Source organism: Schistosoma mansoni, chromosome 1, assembly GCF_000237925.1.
Source record: "Schistosoma mansoni strain Puerto Rico chromosome 1, complete genome".
Lineage (NCBI taxonomy): Eukaryota > Metazoa > Platyhelminthes > Trematoda > Strigeidida > Schistosomatidae > Schistosoma > Schistosoma mansoni.
The window spans coordinates 49438504-49457656 of record NC_031495.1 but is presented as its reverse complement, the minus strand read 5'-3'; the positions used below and the strand labels follow the sequence as shown (position 1 = coordinate 49457656).

Genomic DNA, 19153 nt, shown 5'->3' with positions numbered 1-19153 from the left:
ACGGCGTAACGACGTACGGGGATAAGAGAAACGCATTCCAAACATCCTGGCATTATTACTGGAGTTCCAACAGAAGACTCTGCATTTTGCCAGCGTCTTCACCAAACAGGACTATGTCATCTGCGTATTCTAAGTCGCTTAGTGGTCCCCCTGGTAGGAGATCAATTCCTGTAGATTCAGTCGAAGAGAGTTATTTGCAGCAACAGGTCTATAATGAAGTTAAACAAAAATGGGGATAGTGGACAGCCTTGACGGACACCACTTGAGGTTGTAAAATCATATGACAGTTCGCCATAAGCTCTTACTCGACTAATAGTGTTCGAGTAAAGAGCCTTCAAAAGGTTTATGTACTTCTCAGGTACACCTTTCAATGACAGACACTGCCACAGAACCTCTCGGTCTACAGAGTCAAATGCTGCTTTCAAGTCAAGAAAAACTATCATTGTCGGACGCCGATAAGCGTGTCTGTGCTCTAAAACTTGACGAATGGTGAATATGTGGTCGATACAGCCACGACCAGGTCTGAAGCCAGCCTGATTTTCTCGTGTTTGCAGTTCACGAGTCTTAGTTAGGCGCCCGATAATTGTTGAGGCTGGTATTTTAGATGCTATGTTAGTCAGACTAATCCCTCTATGGTTATCGCAGGATGATTTTGGCCTCTTCTTATATATTGGGACAATCAGTGATTGTGACCAGTCGGATGGGATTACATCCGTCTCCCAGATTTTAGCCAGAATATTAGTCAACCTAACCGCTAAAATTGGACCACCATATTTAAAGACCTCTGGAGCCAATCCATCAGGACCAGCTGCTTTTCCTCGTTTCAGATTACCTATAGCCTTTTGAACTTCAAGTAGGGTCGGGGGGCCTACCTCAATGTTCCATTCAGGTTTTCTAGGAATAGTGGGTAGTTGTGCAGTAGCTGAGGGCCAGCTAAACTGCTCCTTAAAGTGTTCCGCCCATCGTTCTAAACGTTTAGGTTGAGAGCAGATAAGGGTTCCGTCTTTTTCCGAGATTGTCTCACTTACACTTGACTTCTTAATTCCGGTTTCTTTTATTAGTCTGAATAGTTGCCTGGTGTTGCCTACAGCCTCTGCCTTTTCCATCTCTTTTGCTTTCGTTGCCCACCACTGTTAGGAAACGGGTACTAGGTAAGGGTGGAGAATCGATTGATGAAGTAGTGAAACTTCATCAGTTGAGATGGCTGGGACACGTGTTACGTATGCCCAACCACCGACTGCGCTGACGTGCAATGTTTTATGGTGTAGGAGTAGGTTGGAAGAAAGCTAGGGGCGGCCAGACCAAAACGTGGCACAAATCCATGAAGTCATTGACAATTGCACTGAGCCATGCTGGTAGGTGTAGACTACCTGGTTGGGATTCGCGAGATGATAGCAATCGATGGTTAGAGACTTCGAATGACATGGCTCAAAATCGTTTGCAATGGCGAAGGTGCATCCACTCTCTGTGTTCTGTCACATTCTAATCTTCTGAATTCTTCATGTCTCTATCTTTTTTCTCTTTTCAAATTTATTTCACTGGATTATACTAATTCAATAACATCTTCAAACCCTAATCTTTCACATTAATGCTTATACTCTTTCTACTTCTACCACTATGGGATTTGAATCGACAACTGCATCTCTGTGCTAATGTGGTATGGCAACTCGAACTGATGTACGTACGTACGAAGCTCCACGTTGTGACAAACTGACTGAAATACATCAAGATATCAAGATAGAGGTTTACGCTCACGAAAAATAGCGAAATAAAAAAACAATATGTTAGTAGTACATGTAAGTTAATTATAGCATCCAAGATGAATGACAGTCTTTGTTACTAAACAGTAGGCTTTTCTGACAACGTAACCACTTATTCTAAAAATTGAATTATCTAAACCTAATCGATAGTTTCAATTATCTGTTTACTTTATAAAATCACAAATTGAAATAACTAAATAGTCGTAGGAACAGAAATACTATAGTGAAACTTTTTAATAAGCTGTGAAATAACAGTTAAAGCAAAAACATCCTAACATGAGCGTGCATCTGTTTATATCATTCAGAAACAACATTTAAATCATCTGGATAAGTGATCAATAAGCAATTATACATATAATAACGAAAGATAGAATGGAATTATGATGTATGTATACTTCATATAACACACATTTCATAAGAAACCAATGACGAGAGCATCTTTATGCAAAAAAGTGGACTAGTTTGTAACAACTCTGTAGAAAGAGAGTATGAGAAATATTGATCGGTCAGTAATCATACTGTTATCAATTTAAATGATACGAATTATGTAAGATGTATACTTCCAGGGTATGACCCACATCCTTTTCTCTAAAATAGTTACACTTTCGACCCACCAAGTGAAAACTCATCAACACGACTGTAAGTGTAAAGACATATCTAGCCAAACATTAGACGGTTATTGAATATTAATATATACTCTTCCATGATCAGTATTTTCATATTGAAGGAAATTCATAGAGTAAGCAAACTAAAATATACAGAGTTGCATAATGCGGACCCTCCTGAAAATACCCTCCAAAAACAAATTCAACTGACTCATTTAGCTACAAGATTCTCTGGTTTTGTTTGCCTCTTCATCTTACGCCAAATTTAAGGTTATTGTGAATGTGCAACCCTCAAATGCAACTCATGAGAAATAAAATTAATATGATGAATTTCCATAAAATTATTCAGTGTAGACTCCGTCCATGGACTTTCAATACATTTTTACCATGATTTATATTAAGTGACAAATACCAAGTTTATATACTTTAATCATTGTAATTAATATATCATTAACTCAAATGTATTTTCGACTATGTTGGAGCCATCATCAACAAACCTTTCGCAAATAAATTTGTTTTCCTTACTCTAGTTATCTGGACAAAGAAGAAGAGGATAGCAGTCTTGTTCACTATATTGAAGTCAGAGTTACAAAATGTTGGTATAGAGCACGAACGTATCAGGTTTCGAACACTTTATTCTGGTAGAAACGGTTTGGTATATCGTTAATGGAAGACGTCTTAGTCTGTTAGCACGCTTTCTGATTCTCTAAAATTATTCTTGAGTCTTATTTCGAATAAACGTTTTAGATCTTTCGTCAGGACTCTCTCAACCAACGACGTGCTAGAGTGCAATTGATCAGTCGGTTTCACAAGATGAGATGCCCATAGTAAGGTGAGATATGTTTATAAAGAGCAGATTTATTTGCTTGGTTTTGAGATCCACTTTAGATCATCCGGTTGCTCAAACCGAAGTGGGAGAAACAGAGCTCGAATCTAGAAATCAGTGATTAAGAGTAGAATGCCTTAACGACTGAGCAACTGAATTGTAAGTAGCAGTCCTTCAATTAATACTTCAGTTCGTAATACAAACACATGGAATACGATTATTGAAGTGATATAAATTACTTTTCAGTTTAATGACTAAGAAAAACCCAGTTTCTCTTAACTGCGAAAATTCATTTTTGAGTAGCACAAATAAACTGAAAACTTACTTGTTTTCAGCTCTCGCCAAATTAGTCAAGTCCACACCGAACACTCGTTTCATTTGTTTAATATCTGGTACACAGTCACACGGTACAAGATCAGCACATCGTTTATGAGCCTTATGAAAAATAGATAAGAGATCAACTGTGAATAAATGCAAATATATGAAGCGAAAAACTAAATTAAATGACTGGAAAATGAACTGTACGAATATAAAGAAACAATGAACATAAACAACTTTTTAAAAATGCTAAATATCCTACTGATAAAATTAAAGATAGTAAGTAGACTAGATGAATTTGCTCTTTTAAATTGCTTTTATTGACTAATCGTTCACAGTTTTCTTTCTGATTTACTCTAAATGTTTAATATTTATATGTATTTAGTAGTGTTAACTTTACTTAGATTTCGTAATGAATTTGTAGACAGGTGATTATTGTTTCTTGAGTGCACGTCTACTGAAAACGACAGAACAGACTTCAACAAATTTCACTGGTAAACTTGAACATTCATTTACACTGTAGCTAAGACTTCTGCTACCTTACAAAATATGCACTTTCCTTTCAGTAGTCTATTTTTTTTATCATAATTAGCCGAAAGTCATCATACCTATTTATCATCCTAAGCTCAAAGTGTTCGTGCATTTTAGTATATATCCCAAAAACAAGAATGTACAGGTCATTAGTATTAGATAAATAATCAGATTTTCAATTAAATTAAACCCTTATTGCTGAGATTCTGAAGTTTCCAACTAATCTCAACCCAGGTATATATGATCAACCTGTGAAATGAGTGACAGACACAACTTGATCGATAGATAGATGTTCGAATACTCTAAACACTTAATATGAGCAGTGGTAACGGATGGAGACCTGTGACTTTATTTGAAATGTAGTCTAATTGGCATCGAAATACCAACGGAGACTCAGAAAAACTGTCTCTACATTACTTTAAGCGTTATAAACTAAAACAAAGCAAAACAAATCAGATGAAACTAATAACTGTTACTAGATTCCAACGCAGTGATATGTTAGTAAAGTAACTAGTATGAGAACTAAAGGGTCCAAATCAAGTCGTAGTTAAAAGCGGGAACCGTTATAAAAGCCCACATCCAAATAAAATAACAATTTAATTTACGACCAAAGAATGTAGTGGAATAACAAGGATTCGTTTATTTCACGGCATCTCTTCAGATGATTATAACCAAAAAACAATAGTATCAAAGTTATTTTAGAAATAAAACGATGCATATGCTTTACGTAACAAAAGCTGCAACAAAAATGACGTATTTTTAGTAATCCAACTCAGTCAGTTTGTCACAACGTGGAGCTTCGTACGTACGTACATCAGTTCGAGTTGCCATACCACATTAGCACAGAGATGCAGTTGTCGATTCAAATCCCATAGTGGTAGAAGTAGAAAGAGTATAAGCATTAATGTGAAAGATTAGGGTTTGAAGATGTTATTGAATTAGTATAATCCAGTGAAATAAATTTGAAAAGAGAAAAAAGATAGAGACATGAAGAATTCAGAAGATTAGAATGTGACAGAACACAGAGAGTGGATGCACCTTCGCCATTGCAAACGATTTTGAGCCATGTCATTCGAAGTCTCTAACCATCGATTGCTATCATCTCGCGAATATATATCTCGCGCATATATATATATATATATGCGCCACATAAATCTCATTTAATTTGTGTGAGGGCTGTGATACTGCTCGGGTGCCCAAATCGAAGCAGGTGGTTTTCATAGGGGGGAACACCTGGAACCTTTGACCTAAAGACCCGATTAATCTTGTTTTAGTTCGGTAATATTGATTATAGGCATTTGTTACGCAATTCATTTTCTATGACAGTTTTAATCTATGATTTCTTATGTAAGTTTTACTCAGTGAGTAAAATTCATTTTTAGGTATTACATAAACTATGATATTCAGTCAGTCAGCTACAACGTATGACCAGGCACATATATCCATCGGTCCAAGTTGCCATACCTCGTTAGCACAACAGGATGAACACCAGATTCATAGAAGTTAATTTAGTGGTGGTAATAGATAAAAGAAAGGTTTATATAAGGATATAGTATAGGAAGGAAGACAGATATGAAGCAATTTTAGTCTCAAGGTTTAAGGGAAGATAAAGAGTGTATACACCTACGCCATTGTGATCGATTCTGAGCCAAGTCACTTAGAGTCTCCAACCATTGGGTACAATAGTCGCGTTGACCCCAACCAAGTAGTCTGCATCTACCAACACGACTCGGACTACAATTTAGTGACTTCAAGCTCTGATGCCATGTTTTGGTTTGGCCGCCCCGAACTCTCTTCCAACTATCCCCAATACTAGTCAGCATAGCGCGTCGTGGTAATCGGTGTTCAGGCATACGTAACACATGGCCCAACCATCTCAGTCGATGAAGATTCATCACCTCATCAACTGATTTACCATCGTTCCCTAATACCCTGCGTCTAACCTCACTATTACTTACCCGGTGATCCCAGCAAATGCGAGCAATATTTCTAAGGCATCTGCGGCCAAATACTAGTACCTTACGAGTATTTTCTACTCTTAATGGCCATGTTTCACAGCCGTAAAGTAGAACAGAGCGAACTGCTGTGCAGTATACTCGTCCCTTAATTGATAGACGGATATCTCGTCTTTGCCATAGGTAACAAACTATGATATTAGCGTTCCGTCTCTAAAAATTGTGTCTCCATGCTCTTCCCAGTTTCCTCCTACAGAATACTCATATATATAAATTATAACTAAACAACTGGTTGAACAGATTCCTAGATTTACCTCAGTCATTGTCTAATTATTAATCTACACCTACAAGTGACATTAATTTTAGTCATGACTTTTATCACAAAGTATGTACATAGCTTTTTTTAAATGGTTGTTTCTAGCTTGTAAACAGATTAAGAGAATCCGCGAAATAAAGGAACTTATATGATTACAATAGGCCAAATTTAACAATAGGCAATGTATGAAGTACCTGATTTTCAGTTTTTTAATTCAACTGCTGAAATGACAGCAATCAGATGTCTTATTTACAACTCCATTGGTATATCAGATAATATGGTTTCGTCTTATCAAACAAGAACACCCTATTTACCTTGGAAGTTATCCAAGTTAGATTAAAAAGTAGCGTACCTGAAATCCACAATCTATACATTTCATGCCCTGAGCAACAAGCCCCCATATAAAATGAGTACAGTAATCGCACCAATGAGGTCCACGATAAGTATGAATCCTAAAATTATGTGGTTTGACATTTGAAATGAAGGTACATGGATCAGGTAAACAAGCCATAGGCAAGTTATATCGCTCCTGAAGATTGCGCATAGCATCATTTTGTGCACAGTCAGAATCTGTAAAGGATAAATCATTTAGCTGTTGTTTTGGAGAAGTTGACGTACTCCCATTAAGTTTGGAACTTTGAAATGAAATCCCGTTTGAAAAATAATGGTCAGATAGATTACCACCATATGAAATATGTCTTGGACCAAGTGATTCTGAAGAAAATTCAGATTCCAACTCATATGACTGAGCACTCGGTAGAAGACCCATGTGGCTGCTAGAACTACTATTTGTACAAGAACTCAAACTGCTTGATTCCCCAGAAAAACAAGTGGCAAGAGGTGCTTGAATTAAAACTGAATTAACTGAGGGACATTGGTCACTTGAAGAAATAGTTTTAACAACGGTTGGACAGTTAGTTGCTGTTACTGTACGATGACTGGAAGCCTAAAAAAGTTAGCAAATAATGGTCACAAAGATTAGAAGTGAGTATGACAAAATGAAAATATAACGAGAGAAGTATCACAAGATGGGTATTCATGAAAGGTGAAAACTGTCCCTACAGTTCTGTCGAAATCCATTTATTTGCCAAGAACAGGCTTGTGTACTTGACTTTGAGCTACTTTTGTGTATATGGATTAGGGGTAGTTTTCTGATACTTAAACTGAAGATAGAATGGAGTTTGAAATAAAAGTTACATGATTTATGCTCTTCTGCAAAATGTTTTTAGGTGGATATGATCTTTAATTTATGATAATAATACCAGAGATCAACAATTTAGGCAATACAAATAAGACAGGAAGTTGAAATTAAGCAATTAAACTATATTCGAGACTTTAAAAAAATAATGAATGCAACGGTATTGTTTTTGATCTTAAAACTTGCCATTAAATCATCAACCAACGATTATGGCTATTACAAGGACCCTATACACGAGGTTTTCACCTTCCTAAATGGCTCAAAAGAGGCCAATTATTTCACACACTGACGCTATGACTTGGGAAAGTATACCACAGACTTGTTCTGAAACCACGACTCACATCCCCCATTATGACACAACAATCAGTGATTAAGATAAGTCAGAAGGAACTGTATCTAACGAAACTACCCTCAATCATACTTCCCATTGCTTGATTGATGGATATCGCCCTTGATCCTCAAAAGCCAGTAGTCCCCTTCTTATTTCCTAATCCATTTACATCAGCCACACTTTAGATTCCTTGAAACTATATTAATCGCCTGAAGAGTATTGGTAGATGATGGCTAACTTATTCCGTCTACCGTTCCTGCTGACTGGTTTGGGTGGATTACGAATTTATCGCCATTTATTAGGTCCATAGTGAGGTGCGTCTCTAAGGGTAGTCTCAATACTAACTACTGTAACCTATGGTCCGTAACTTTTTCTTTGTTCCATTTATTACACATGAATATGAAGAATTTTAGGGGTTGGACAATCCTTTTTAAATCGTATTTCATAGTGTAAATTTTAACATTCTTGATACCACTATTATTCTAATGTATTTGCTGTTAATAACGTTAATACCATCTCGCTTTTTAAATGCGGTGTGACAACCCAAGCTGGTATGCATTTGTGCTAGGTTCTACGCTGATTAGATTCTAAACAGAACTTATCTTTAATTTCTTTTGAGTGCTAGTGGAAGCGTAAGCAATTTACACCTTATGGTTTCCTACATCGTGAAGGCTTATTTCTTCTGGAGACTGAAAATATAACTAGAGGTAAGACAGAAAACTACATATGAAAAGTTAGAAGTTAGCCACATAAAAATATCTTGGGTGCTAAACAACTATTAGGTAAGGCTATAAGTGGTGATAAAGACCATTAAGATATATGATTTAGCAGTTGGGTGTAGCTGCGTCCACCAAATAATGTTTCCAGAAAGGCCTGAAAGTAGATAACGCATTGCGGCCGACATCTTAAAAGGAAGATATTGTACTTCGAGCCAAAAACGTCTCCTATGTTTTTTATAAGACTGAAATACTTATAGTTTGAGATATTGTTCGATTCGCTTCATACAATACACATGAGTAGAACTCAGTAAAAAGAATCCACGAAATCAATCACCAATGACCGATTGACTTGAATGGGTTGGAGAGCAAAGACGACATTTGAGAGGTACGATGTCCATATTCAGAAGTATGTATAGGAGTATTTAAAACATTATCATACACACTAACTTGTGTTATGTTAGATGAAGTGACTCCAGAGAAAGACTGTGTGCTGCTCACAACTTCATGCGTATCTACTTGTGATCCCAACCTTAGATGAGAAAAACAGACTTCAAAAGTAGGGGTGGTAGTTTTTGGGTCTGTTTGTTGTTGTATTGGGCTACAAACATTAGACTGTTGAATAGCCAGAGGGGGATAATTCCGATAATCTTTGAACCCATTTTTATCATCAGGCCAGTCACGAATAAGTGGTTTCGCAAAAACGACAGAGTGATATTTGGAACGGCTATCAAGATGACTTGCATCCATAGACTGACGACGACACGACAACTGCTTAGAAGTGTTTGCATAGCGTTGAGAAGCTTGGAGGTGTTTTAACGGAGAAGGGAGAGGACGTTCGTTATTCATCACTTTGTTTTCAGAGGACTTTATGCTAAGACATGCTTCTACTGCCTGAGAGTTGAAAGTGTGATAACGAACCTAAAATGAAAAGGGAGAAAGATAATAACGCTATAATTTCTTCGATAAATTTATACAGCGAGATGAAGCTTACTTTAAAATAAATCTCTAGAATAAATGCCAACATTATTGACTGAGGGTTTTAATTTATTTCAATTATCCATAATGGACCGGTCTTGATAGAATCGGTTCACATAATTCTTCTAAAGATAAAATGACACTAAAGGTAACGAAAACTATTTTTCTGAGATGAAGGTAAGAACGTGTAAATCAGTCAGTCATACCCAACGTATAACCTGGTACATGTATACACTGTTTCAAGTCACCATACCATATTAGCACAGCGAAATGAAATTGTCGGGGCTAAGCCCTTAATAGAGTTAGTAACAATATTGGTAGTAGAAACGATTAGGCACAAAAAATATGAGTCGAGAATAAAATATAGATTATTAGAGTAATAATAATAATAACAATAAAAATAAATATGAGGGATTTAAAAAATTCGAATCTAAGGAAAGATAAAGAGTGAATGCATCTGAGCCATTGCGGACGACTTTAGGCCATGTCACCCAGTCTCTAACCATTAGATGAGATAATAACGCGGACCCCGACCAGGTAGTTCGTACCTACCTACATTGCTCAGTTCAACAGTCAGTATTTTCATGAACTGACCCCAAACTTTGGTTTGGCCACCCTTGGATTTCTTCCAACCTAATCTTACACTACCCACTATCACCCATCGAGGTAGACAACGGATGGGGATGAGTAATACATGTTTTAACCATCTCAATTGATGAAGACCTATCATCTCACCAATCGATTTGCAACCAAAATTTGGTAAGTTGAGTCTAGCCTTAGAATTGCGAACTCGATGGCCTCAATATCTGCGAGGGATGCTTCGAAGATATCTCTGATCGAATATTAGTAACTTACGAATATATTTGATGTTAAGGGCCATATTTCACAGCCATAAAATAGAACGGAGTGAACTGCTAAACAGTATACTCATCTTTTAGCTGGCAGGCGGATATTTTGTCCACGTTACAAAAGGTCCAGGTTTGCAAAAGCCAACCGGGCTTTCTGAATCCATGTCGAGATTTCCTTACATACCAGCGAGTATATTATCTCGTATGCACTGTGAAATGCATCTAAATGATGTAATAGCCCCTGACGAGTATTTAGAACATTAGTTGCAATACAATATCTTTCGAAAGAGTTTGCAAAACCAACAGGTAGTGGTGAAAATCATCAGAAGGGAAGTGAAAAAGAAAAATTGAACGTTTTCTTATAGCCGACACCTGACTACCTGGATCTCAGGCACCCGAACAGTAGATTTTAGTGTAGATCAACAGCTAACGGTTCCAAATGTGAATCACTCCATTGTCTGTCCTAGATATGACCACGACGAGCGATGGACTGGTGACTAAAAATACTCGTATTTCCGCATCAGATGGTAGGTTTGAAGCCCACTTCTTCTACTTTGTTTTAAGCAATTGGGTAGTACTAGTTCTTACAAAGTATAACTAAAAGCCAAGTACATAAGCTTTTACTGTATGAGTTACATTAACACCAAAAAATAAATACTATGGAGGATGTTACAGTCGGGCGTTGGTAGGTAAAGAGGATCAAATCATGTTCAAAAGGTGAGCTGTGAGATAAATGATGAAAACAAATGTGAGTACTAGATATACAGAGACAACACCTTAACCTTACGAAACACAGGAGGGTGAGCCAGAAGACTTTTAGGTGGTTCCCTGAAACCTTGGAAGTTTGTGACACATACTTTGCAGACGTGCTTTTTTCTAGTCTAACCGAAATTAAACACTTGCTAACCTATTATACCAGCCAGTATGATACCTTCGGTTGGGCGTTGGTTAAGCAGACGTAGTGTATATTTACATAGTACAGATTTACAATTACCTGCTCAAAGGTCTGGATAAGAGACAACATACCTTATAAAACGGCGTCTTTTGATAAATGTTGGCTTCTGAGATTTTTTTGAGAACATCTGCTCCACGTGTTTCCACGTAAAAATGAATAAGGCCATCCGCGACAAGGAGTTCTACGGTGTCAAATTTGGTTTCTCCAACAAAGTGCTGCTTGGTTAAGGGATCAAAATACAACTTGAAGTTTTTTGCCACTTTGTCGAACCAAATGACCAACGTATAGGCGTTTTCGGCACGTTGACTGTCTCTAATAAGGTAAGAACCATCATCTGCATTAGAAAGTAGCTCTTCGGTTTCCTGACGCGATATTGGGCCATGATATTCAACACCATACTGGGGTGGGCAATGACTTAAAACTCGATTGCAGGGTATAACATGTGGAGAAGGAGCTTCACGCTGCAAATTGTACACTACACAATAGTGAGCTGTGGTTTGATAACTTACACTTATTTTTCCAGATTCGCAGTTCAAGACCTCTATCTGACATCACATCTTATTTCACAGGTAGAACCACTAGGTATCATAAAATCATTACGAATGGAGACTAACATATACACCGGACCATTCGACCGGCCGCCTAAATTGTTCAAAACCTTCGCGTCCCTTATTGATAACAGTTATGTAGTATGACTAATGTCAACTAAAGTCGGATATTTACCATTTATAAACTCAAAAGTTGCCCAGAAGAGGTAAAAAATTGTTTGTTTTGTGATATTAGCATAGTAACAACTGGATATTTTCAATGATGTGCAAAAGTGAATATCCTAACGTTGTTCATGCAACCGTTTCCGAATTTTGCTTGGCGAAACTTGCGAAATATTTGCTTGTGATCAAGTTTTGTTTATAGAAGGGTTTTGTTGGCTAAATGGAGATATAAATGTTGCAATAGTGTCCCAGAACCTAATGGACAAAGACTAGTTAATAAAAGTGTAGCGGTGAATAAGTCCTCAAAAGAAATAGTTTTGTAAATCTCCGGCATCGATGCTGACCTCACTAGTTTTACTAGGCACAACCTAGCCGAAGGCGCTTTATCACGCTTCCGCACCAAGATCACAAGTGGGTACGTTGTGCTACGCACCCTCTGCAACTGCCAGCCAGCCTAGACCAAACGCTTCTCGATATATCGATAACTTTCCGAATATATCTCAAAACCCCTTCATTTCTGACTTCTGATCTGACTAGTTCGGTATACTTTGTTCATGAAAGTGTTACGAATAGAGACAGTATCAAACAATGAAGATCTGTGTCATCTTCAGCTATGATTCCAACATGATCTAATACACCAAACAATTAACTATTAGTCTGCTCCTAGTCGTAACACTATGTCTCAGTTCTGTTTTCTTCGTTTAACATATCTGATATTACTTTTGTATTCCCAGGATGTTTCGGCCTATTTATTTATTTTATCCTCATGATGACACTACGGACACCCAAGCTGTTGGAGATTAGGACACTTAAGCCTACCACCTTTCAACTCATTCTATTCTGGTCTGATGATATTGAAGCTCTGTTCTTCTACGCAGGAGCTGACTTCCATGAGCGCGGCGTGACAAACGCACGTTCATAGTTTCTCGCAGTAGGGAAAGCGTTACCGCGCAATTTTAGCAGGTACGTCACACCTAGTATATTTTCTAATTGTTTCTCTGAACTTTATGGCGCTCAAAGGAGGATAACCTTAAACGCAGTGATCTAACCAACCTACAAAGATTAGATCAGTCCTTCCACAACATCAGCTTACAACACAGCTCAGCAGAGGAATGTTGCAACATACGCACGAGACTATTGGTCAACGAACCTTTTACGTGAGCCTGTTCAGACATCTCTTCTTGTGTAAGCCTACCTAAAAGGTGCTGGTGGTTCTTGAATCATTTCTAAACATCTCCATGGACTGACTGCATGCATCTGCCGACAGAATTCTGTAGATCATCAAGACCTTCAGCATCGAGGTTTATTCTGTCGGAGAAAAGCCTCAAACTACACAAAATCTCTGTCATACTCTCACTCGTTATCCTAACAAACACCATAACCGTTGAAGCTCCCAAACTCCTTGAAGAAGCCTGTCATGAATAAGATGTCTTTAGACCATGAGAGACCAAATTATCTGTTTGTGGGTGTTCATTTCCTGATTGTGGGTTATTTCGAGTAGCCGTTAAGTACACCATCGACACATGCTACTGAGAGAAACTCGACAAGTACCCTGAACTGTACCAAACGCAACCAAAATTACGGAGCGTAACCAGCACTGTCACATGTCACATCACAACGACAGGACCACCTGTATTTTAGAAAGCGTGCCGTCTAGCTCCTGTAGGACTTAGGTTGGCAAAAAACGAATTCGAGTACATGATCGATTCGAGAATTATCCCAGCCATCGAAAGACTTATGAACATCTAGCTTGAACATTATCCCTTAAAACAACAGCAATGGTTGGCATCCAACTGGCGACTATCAGCGGCTGAATACGAAAACAACTGCCGACCGTTACCCGTTGCCGTACATTCACGACTTGACAGCTACCTTAAATAGTATCATTGCTTTTTCAAAAATCGCCCTGATTAAAAATATAACCGAATTCGCATAGCTTCACGAGGCATCCCTAAAATTGCTATCACCACCCCTTTGGAACTCTATGAACTTTTTCACGTGCTGTTTAGTTGAATAGGTGCTGCACAAACTTTCCAGGGATACATCAGTGACTTACTCAGAGACCACAACAAAGTACATGCATATGCAGATGACTGCTTGATCTCATGTCCGGACAAAGAATCTCATCTCCAGCGTCTGAACCTGGATTTCGAATGCCTGCAAAAACAAGACACTACTGCAAACATTTAAAAATGTTAAATCGGAACCCACTCCCTAAATTTTCTCGGACATACTACTGATGCTCAAGGTACCCTCCCTCTGAAATGTTAATTGTCTGCCATTCTGGACCGCTCAAAAGAGACCACAGTACGGCAATTACGTACGTTCAACGGACTAGTAAATTTTTATTGGTGGTTCATATCAAATTGGGCGTCTCCTATGAGACCTTTAACCGATCAACTTTGTGGAAATGAGAAGCTTATCAATTTGGACGACATCGCGGGAAAAAACTTCTCCACAGTCAAAGGAACTATCGCGAAAGCAACTATGTACGCACACTGGGAAGTCAAAGCACCCATCAGTATCGCAGTAGACGCATCCGACTCTGAGACTGGAGGAGTCTAACAACAATAGGTAAACATTACCTGACAACCTTTAGCATTCTTCTCGGGACACTTTGAATATTTCGAATAGAGGTATATCACTTTCGGTAGGGAAATCTTGTAATGTACAACACTTCCAAAACTCTGTAGAAGGCTGAAAATTCACCCTATCCACTGACCTTAAACCTCTCGTCCTCTCAGCTCTTCTTTAGACAAGTACCCCTTCGAGAGTCTTGACAACTAAACCACATTTTGCAGCCAACTTCAGATATACAACACATTTCTGGAGTTTATAGTTAATTGACATCTTTAAACTCACCCAGCTTCAAAAAGAAGGCTGCACGGGTTATTTTTGACAATGCTGAAAATTCGAATAATACAGAGAGAAACAGGTAGGGAAGCTTTACTATGTGATACTTCTATAGATACGGATCACCCACGCGTTCTGAAACATTATCGACGCAACGTCTTCAATTCGTTGCACAAACTTTCTTAATCAAAAGTCTCATAGCAGAGTGATTTTGTTTACCGGATATGTATCAAGACATGAGAAGGTTGATACGCTCCTGTGTAAGTTGCAAGAAATCTGTGGTGATTAGACACAACAAGTGTCCCTTGGGTTCTTTCGCAGCTCCCGATGCTCGCTTTGACTATACTCATCTTGATTTGGTAAGAAACGTGCTGGATCAGATTGGATACTCTTAATTCTAAACGTGTGTAGACCATTTCACACTGTGGCGAGAAGCAGTACCTATTAAGGACATTACTGCTAACACAGTAGCCTGTGCCTTCGTCGAATCATGGGTAATAAACTTTGGCTGCTCTTCAACTATCACCTTAATTGTCCGCTAATACTTCTAGTTCACGGAATTTATTTCATAAAGTACGAGCATTTGCATACAAAACTCCTAACGAGAACTGTGGAGTTATCTGGTAAGATGCTACAAATCGATATTCCAACCTTCTTCAAGTCATGAGCGTGTCTATTTTTTGAATAAGGGTCGTTTGATTACAGCAAACCACCTACAACAATATTCGATAAGATCAAGCTTTTACCAGCCACTCTAGGGTTAAGTCCAGCTCTACTTTTGGAATCTAGTGGTTTCTTCTGTGACTCAAAATAGAAGTCTACCAATGACTTATCAGCCGAGTAGGCACTGTTTGTGACTTTTTTATTCATTTTACTTGTTTTTACTTTGTCGTCCATTCCCCATCATTGGATGCGGCCACATCGGAACTGTTTGGAACGGTGACAGTTGTAACTGAATGTTCAGGTACTACCTAAAAATCATCACTGCCATGGGACGGCGAAAATGTAAAGTTCGTTCGAGGCCACTTGCTGTTTTGTCCTGACAACCTTGAACGGCATAGTATGAGGAATCTTCTCCGTATTTCGGCTGCTGTGTATTGCTCAAGTAAAATCACAAAATCATTGCAAAAACTTCGATCTACCACCCACTGTTTTGTATTGTACACGTCTTGATTGCGGCTTCGTAACCAATTGTTCTACAGAACTCCACTGCCTCTGATTAAAACTTGACGAGTCCCGGAAAACAGAGCAACAAAAGTAAGAATAACTGGACATTTCTAGATACGCGAACTTAAAGGCGAAATGTCAAATAACCCAAGCTCAAAATTTTAAGCTTAGATTTTATTGTAACTCAAAAAGGTGAGTTTTGTCTATAAGGGCTGCGAAAGCGGTAATTTTATGTTCATGGTTGACAGTGTAAAAGCTTATAAGGTAGAGACAATCATTTGTGAGTGCAACTGCTGAGCGTCTGTGACATGCTAGTAATCTTGCCGTCATATGCTCCTGGCATACGTCAGAAGACAAACTCTTTCAGGTAAGCTCAACCAATTACGAAGTATAAACCACATAGTTGATCATTTTCTTGGAAACTGAAGTTTATGGAAGATAAATAACACATACACCTTCAATAATAGCATAACACCTTACTTCTCCAGAAGAAGTGAACAGTACTTATAGATCCATGGAATCCAGAAAATGCACAAACAACCGTTTGAATAAATTAGGTGAGCAGTTCGCGATGATGGTGGAGACGTAAGTTTAAAATTATTACTTAAGAGTCATCAATAACTAGGTAAAGCTCCAGTTTCTCTAACGCTTATTGTTGTGTAGTCTTTTTTACCACAGAAAACACGGCTAAGGTTATTAGAAGGCGTGGAGACGGGACAGGAGATGCTTACTATAAGAAGTTCTTTGTGATTGTAATCTTAGTTTAACTATATATACAGCTTGTAAACTTATCTTACTGCATCAAACGTTATTTTTCCTTTAATTGCAGTGACGATGCATCAATTAGCCTTTGCCTTATTTTTATTTTCATGTTCTTCGTAGTCTTGTGGGGAGGTATACCGATAATGTTAGCGGATAACTGTTTGTGAAATTCAGAAATAACTAAGTGTTTGCTTTACAAGTACCTGTTTCGTTGAGAAAACTTGCAGTACTGCGTCAGTTTAGAAGTTCTGCCAAAACTTTCGGTCGTATACATAAGTTCCTTCATTATGACGATGTGAATCACTAATGTAGATAATCTATTTCGAATATTTGAGGGTCCACTTGAATAAGAGTTTGAATGGTGTGACCAACGGCTTACGTCGAAGTCACACATCAGAGTCAACACTTAACGTGGATTACACCTTTGTCGTATAAAGGTACTACGGCCGCTTTGAAGACCGTATAACACAAAGGACGTTATTAAGGAAATGCATTGGTCAAAGTAGGTACAAGGGAGACGTTGCGACCACCACCACATGCTCCATTTTATGACGAGCAGCTAATTGATGCGCGTTGGTCGTTATTGAGCTTCAAATGGTTCAAATGGTTGAAGACGGAATAGAAGGAGCTTTCGCTTAACGGGCTTCCATGTCTAGTAGCAGAGGATCACCTATACCTCCAGGCAAGAACCTATGTATATTAACGAAAATAGGGGAAAGAAGGAATTTGGTAAATCAAAATAATATGTTATCCTTAGTCCTCAAGAATAAGTCAAGTTTTCTCTTAGAGGACTCCTGAGAAGTCGCTTGGACTAGCTCAGTCAGTAGCGAATTCCAGCATTTGACAACTCTTACGGAATAGAAGTTGTGTCTACAGTCTGTTCTGCTACGTTGGGTCTCCAGTTTCTTGGTGTTACCTCTTAGGTTAGTGTTGTGACTAAGCTTAAGAAGATGTTTAAGGGAATGACCAGAAGTGTTAAGGATACTGTAAGCCATAAGACGGTCACCTCTAAGACGCCTGTACTTCAACAGTTGAAGGTTAAGTGATTGGAGACACTCTTCATAAGGTTTGAATTTGAGTCCCCGAACTGATTTCGTGGCTCGACGTTGGATACGTTCCATAGTGTTTTTATTCTTTTGAAGGGAGGGAGGAAATACTACGTTTCCGTACTCTAAATGGGGGAGAATAAAACTGTTGAAGATTATGTGGAGAGTTCTACCGTTCAACTGGCCAAAAATGCGCTTCAATGTTAACAGTGGAAGGTTTGCTTGAAATGCATTTTTGACACAGTTAGCGTACGATTTCAAGTCGTAGGGTACCAACACTCCTAAATCTTTCTCGAATTGAGAAACTTCTAGAGAGGAGTTACCTAAGATGTAACTATAGTCTGCAACATGTCTCAGATGGCCTACTTTTCACTTTGAAGTATTGAAGGTAAGTCTGTTGTCGTCTGTCCAACTTTGAAGTCGAGTCAGATCCTCTTGAAGTGCTTGTATATCTTTTTGGTTACGCATCTCTCTCCGAAGTTTCACATCATCAGCATAAAGCAATAAGTTAGACGAAACTTGTTGTGGAAGATGGTTAATGTAAATCAGGAAGAGAAGAGGTCCTAGTATTGATCCCTGGGGTCCCCACTAGGACATTCCATAGCCTGAGAGAGGGTGAAGTTAACCCTGACCTTAAAATGTCGGTTTTCTAGTTATGAAGCAAGCCAGTCAATCAGAAGGGGTTTGATACTCAATCGTCTAAGCTTATTGATAAGACATATGTGGCTGGCCCTATCAAAAGCCTTTGAGAAATCAAGATAAATTACGTCAACCTACCCCTTGCGATCAAGGATGGTTGTCCATCTAACCACCACAGTCAGCAAGTTGGTCATACAAGAATGACCCTTTCTGGAACCATGTTGTTGGGGAGAAGAACTTTAAGGATAATAAGTATTCGAGGGTCGGTTAACTGTTCGACATTCAGTGACTGCACTGCCGAATGATATGGCCAGGACTGAGTGACATTTCATTGGCCCCACAGTAGCATGTTAGGATAAACGCTAGCAAGATTTATAGTGCGAAATAATACATACTCTCACCAAGCCCTCATAGGATCCGGGACATTATAAATTCTTCGCGAAAAAATTTAAGGACTTACCATAGTTGTTATATTTATGTTTAGATAATCCATTAGATGAGTAAACATGGCAGTAGTTAATATTAAACACAATTATCGTCAACTTGTAACTTGTTTGTTCACATAATTTTTCGTATACACAGATTCTTTAAATTGCTCACAGGTAAATACCTGAATATTATCAAGGTTTAAGCCTTCCA

General features: G+C 38.3%; 1 protein-coding gene across 2 annotated transcripts in view; it reads right to left on the bottom strand.

The window, feature by feature from the left end:
* Smp_049380.1 (chimerin-related rho-gtpase-activating protein) overlaps positions 1 to 11990 on the bottom strand; it is a gene marked incomplete at both ends in the record, with an annotated part of 28787 nt that extends 16797 nt beyond the window's left edge. The window contains 5 exons of one of the 2 annotated variants that reach the window (XM_018794706.1): positions 3517 to 3626; positions 6664 to 7257; positions 9007 to 9477; positions 11409 to 11812; positions 11847 to 11990. In XM_018794706.1, coding sequence (XP_018649092.1) covers positions 3517 to 3626; positions 6664 to 7257; positions 9007 to 9477; positions 11409 to 11812; positions 11847 to 11889 — 1622 coding nt within the window. The remainder of the gene's footprint in view (positions 1 to 3516; positions 3627 to 6663; positions 7258 to 9006; positions 9478 to 11408; positions 11813 to 11846) is intronic. The other variant, XM_018794707.1, reaches the window with a different exon arrangement.
* Between the last annotated feature and the right edge of the window lie 7163 nt (positions 11991 to 19153).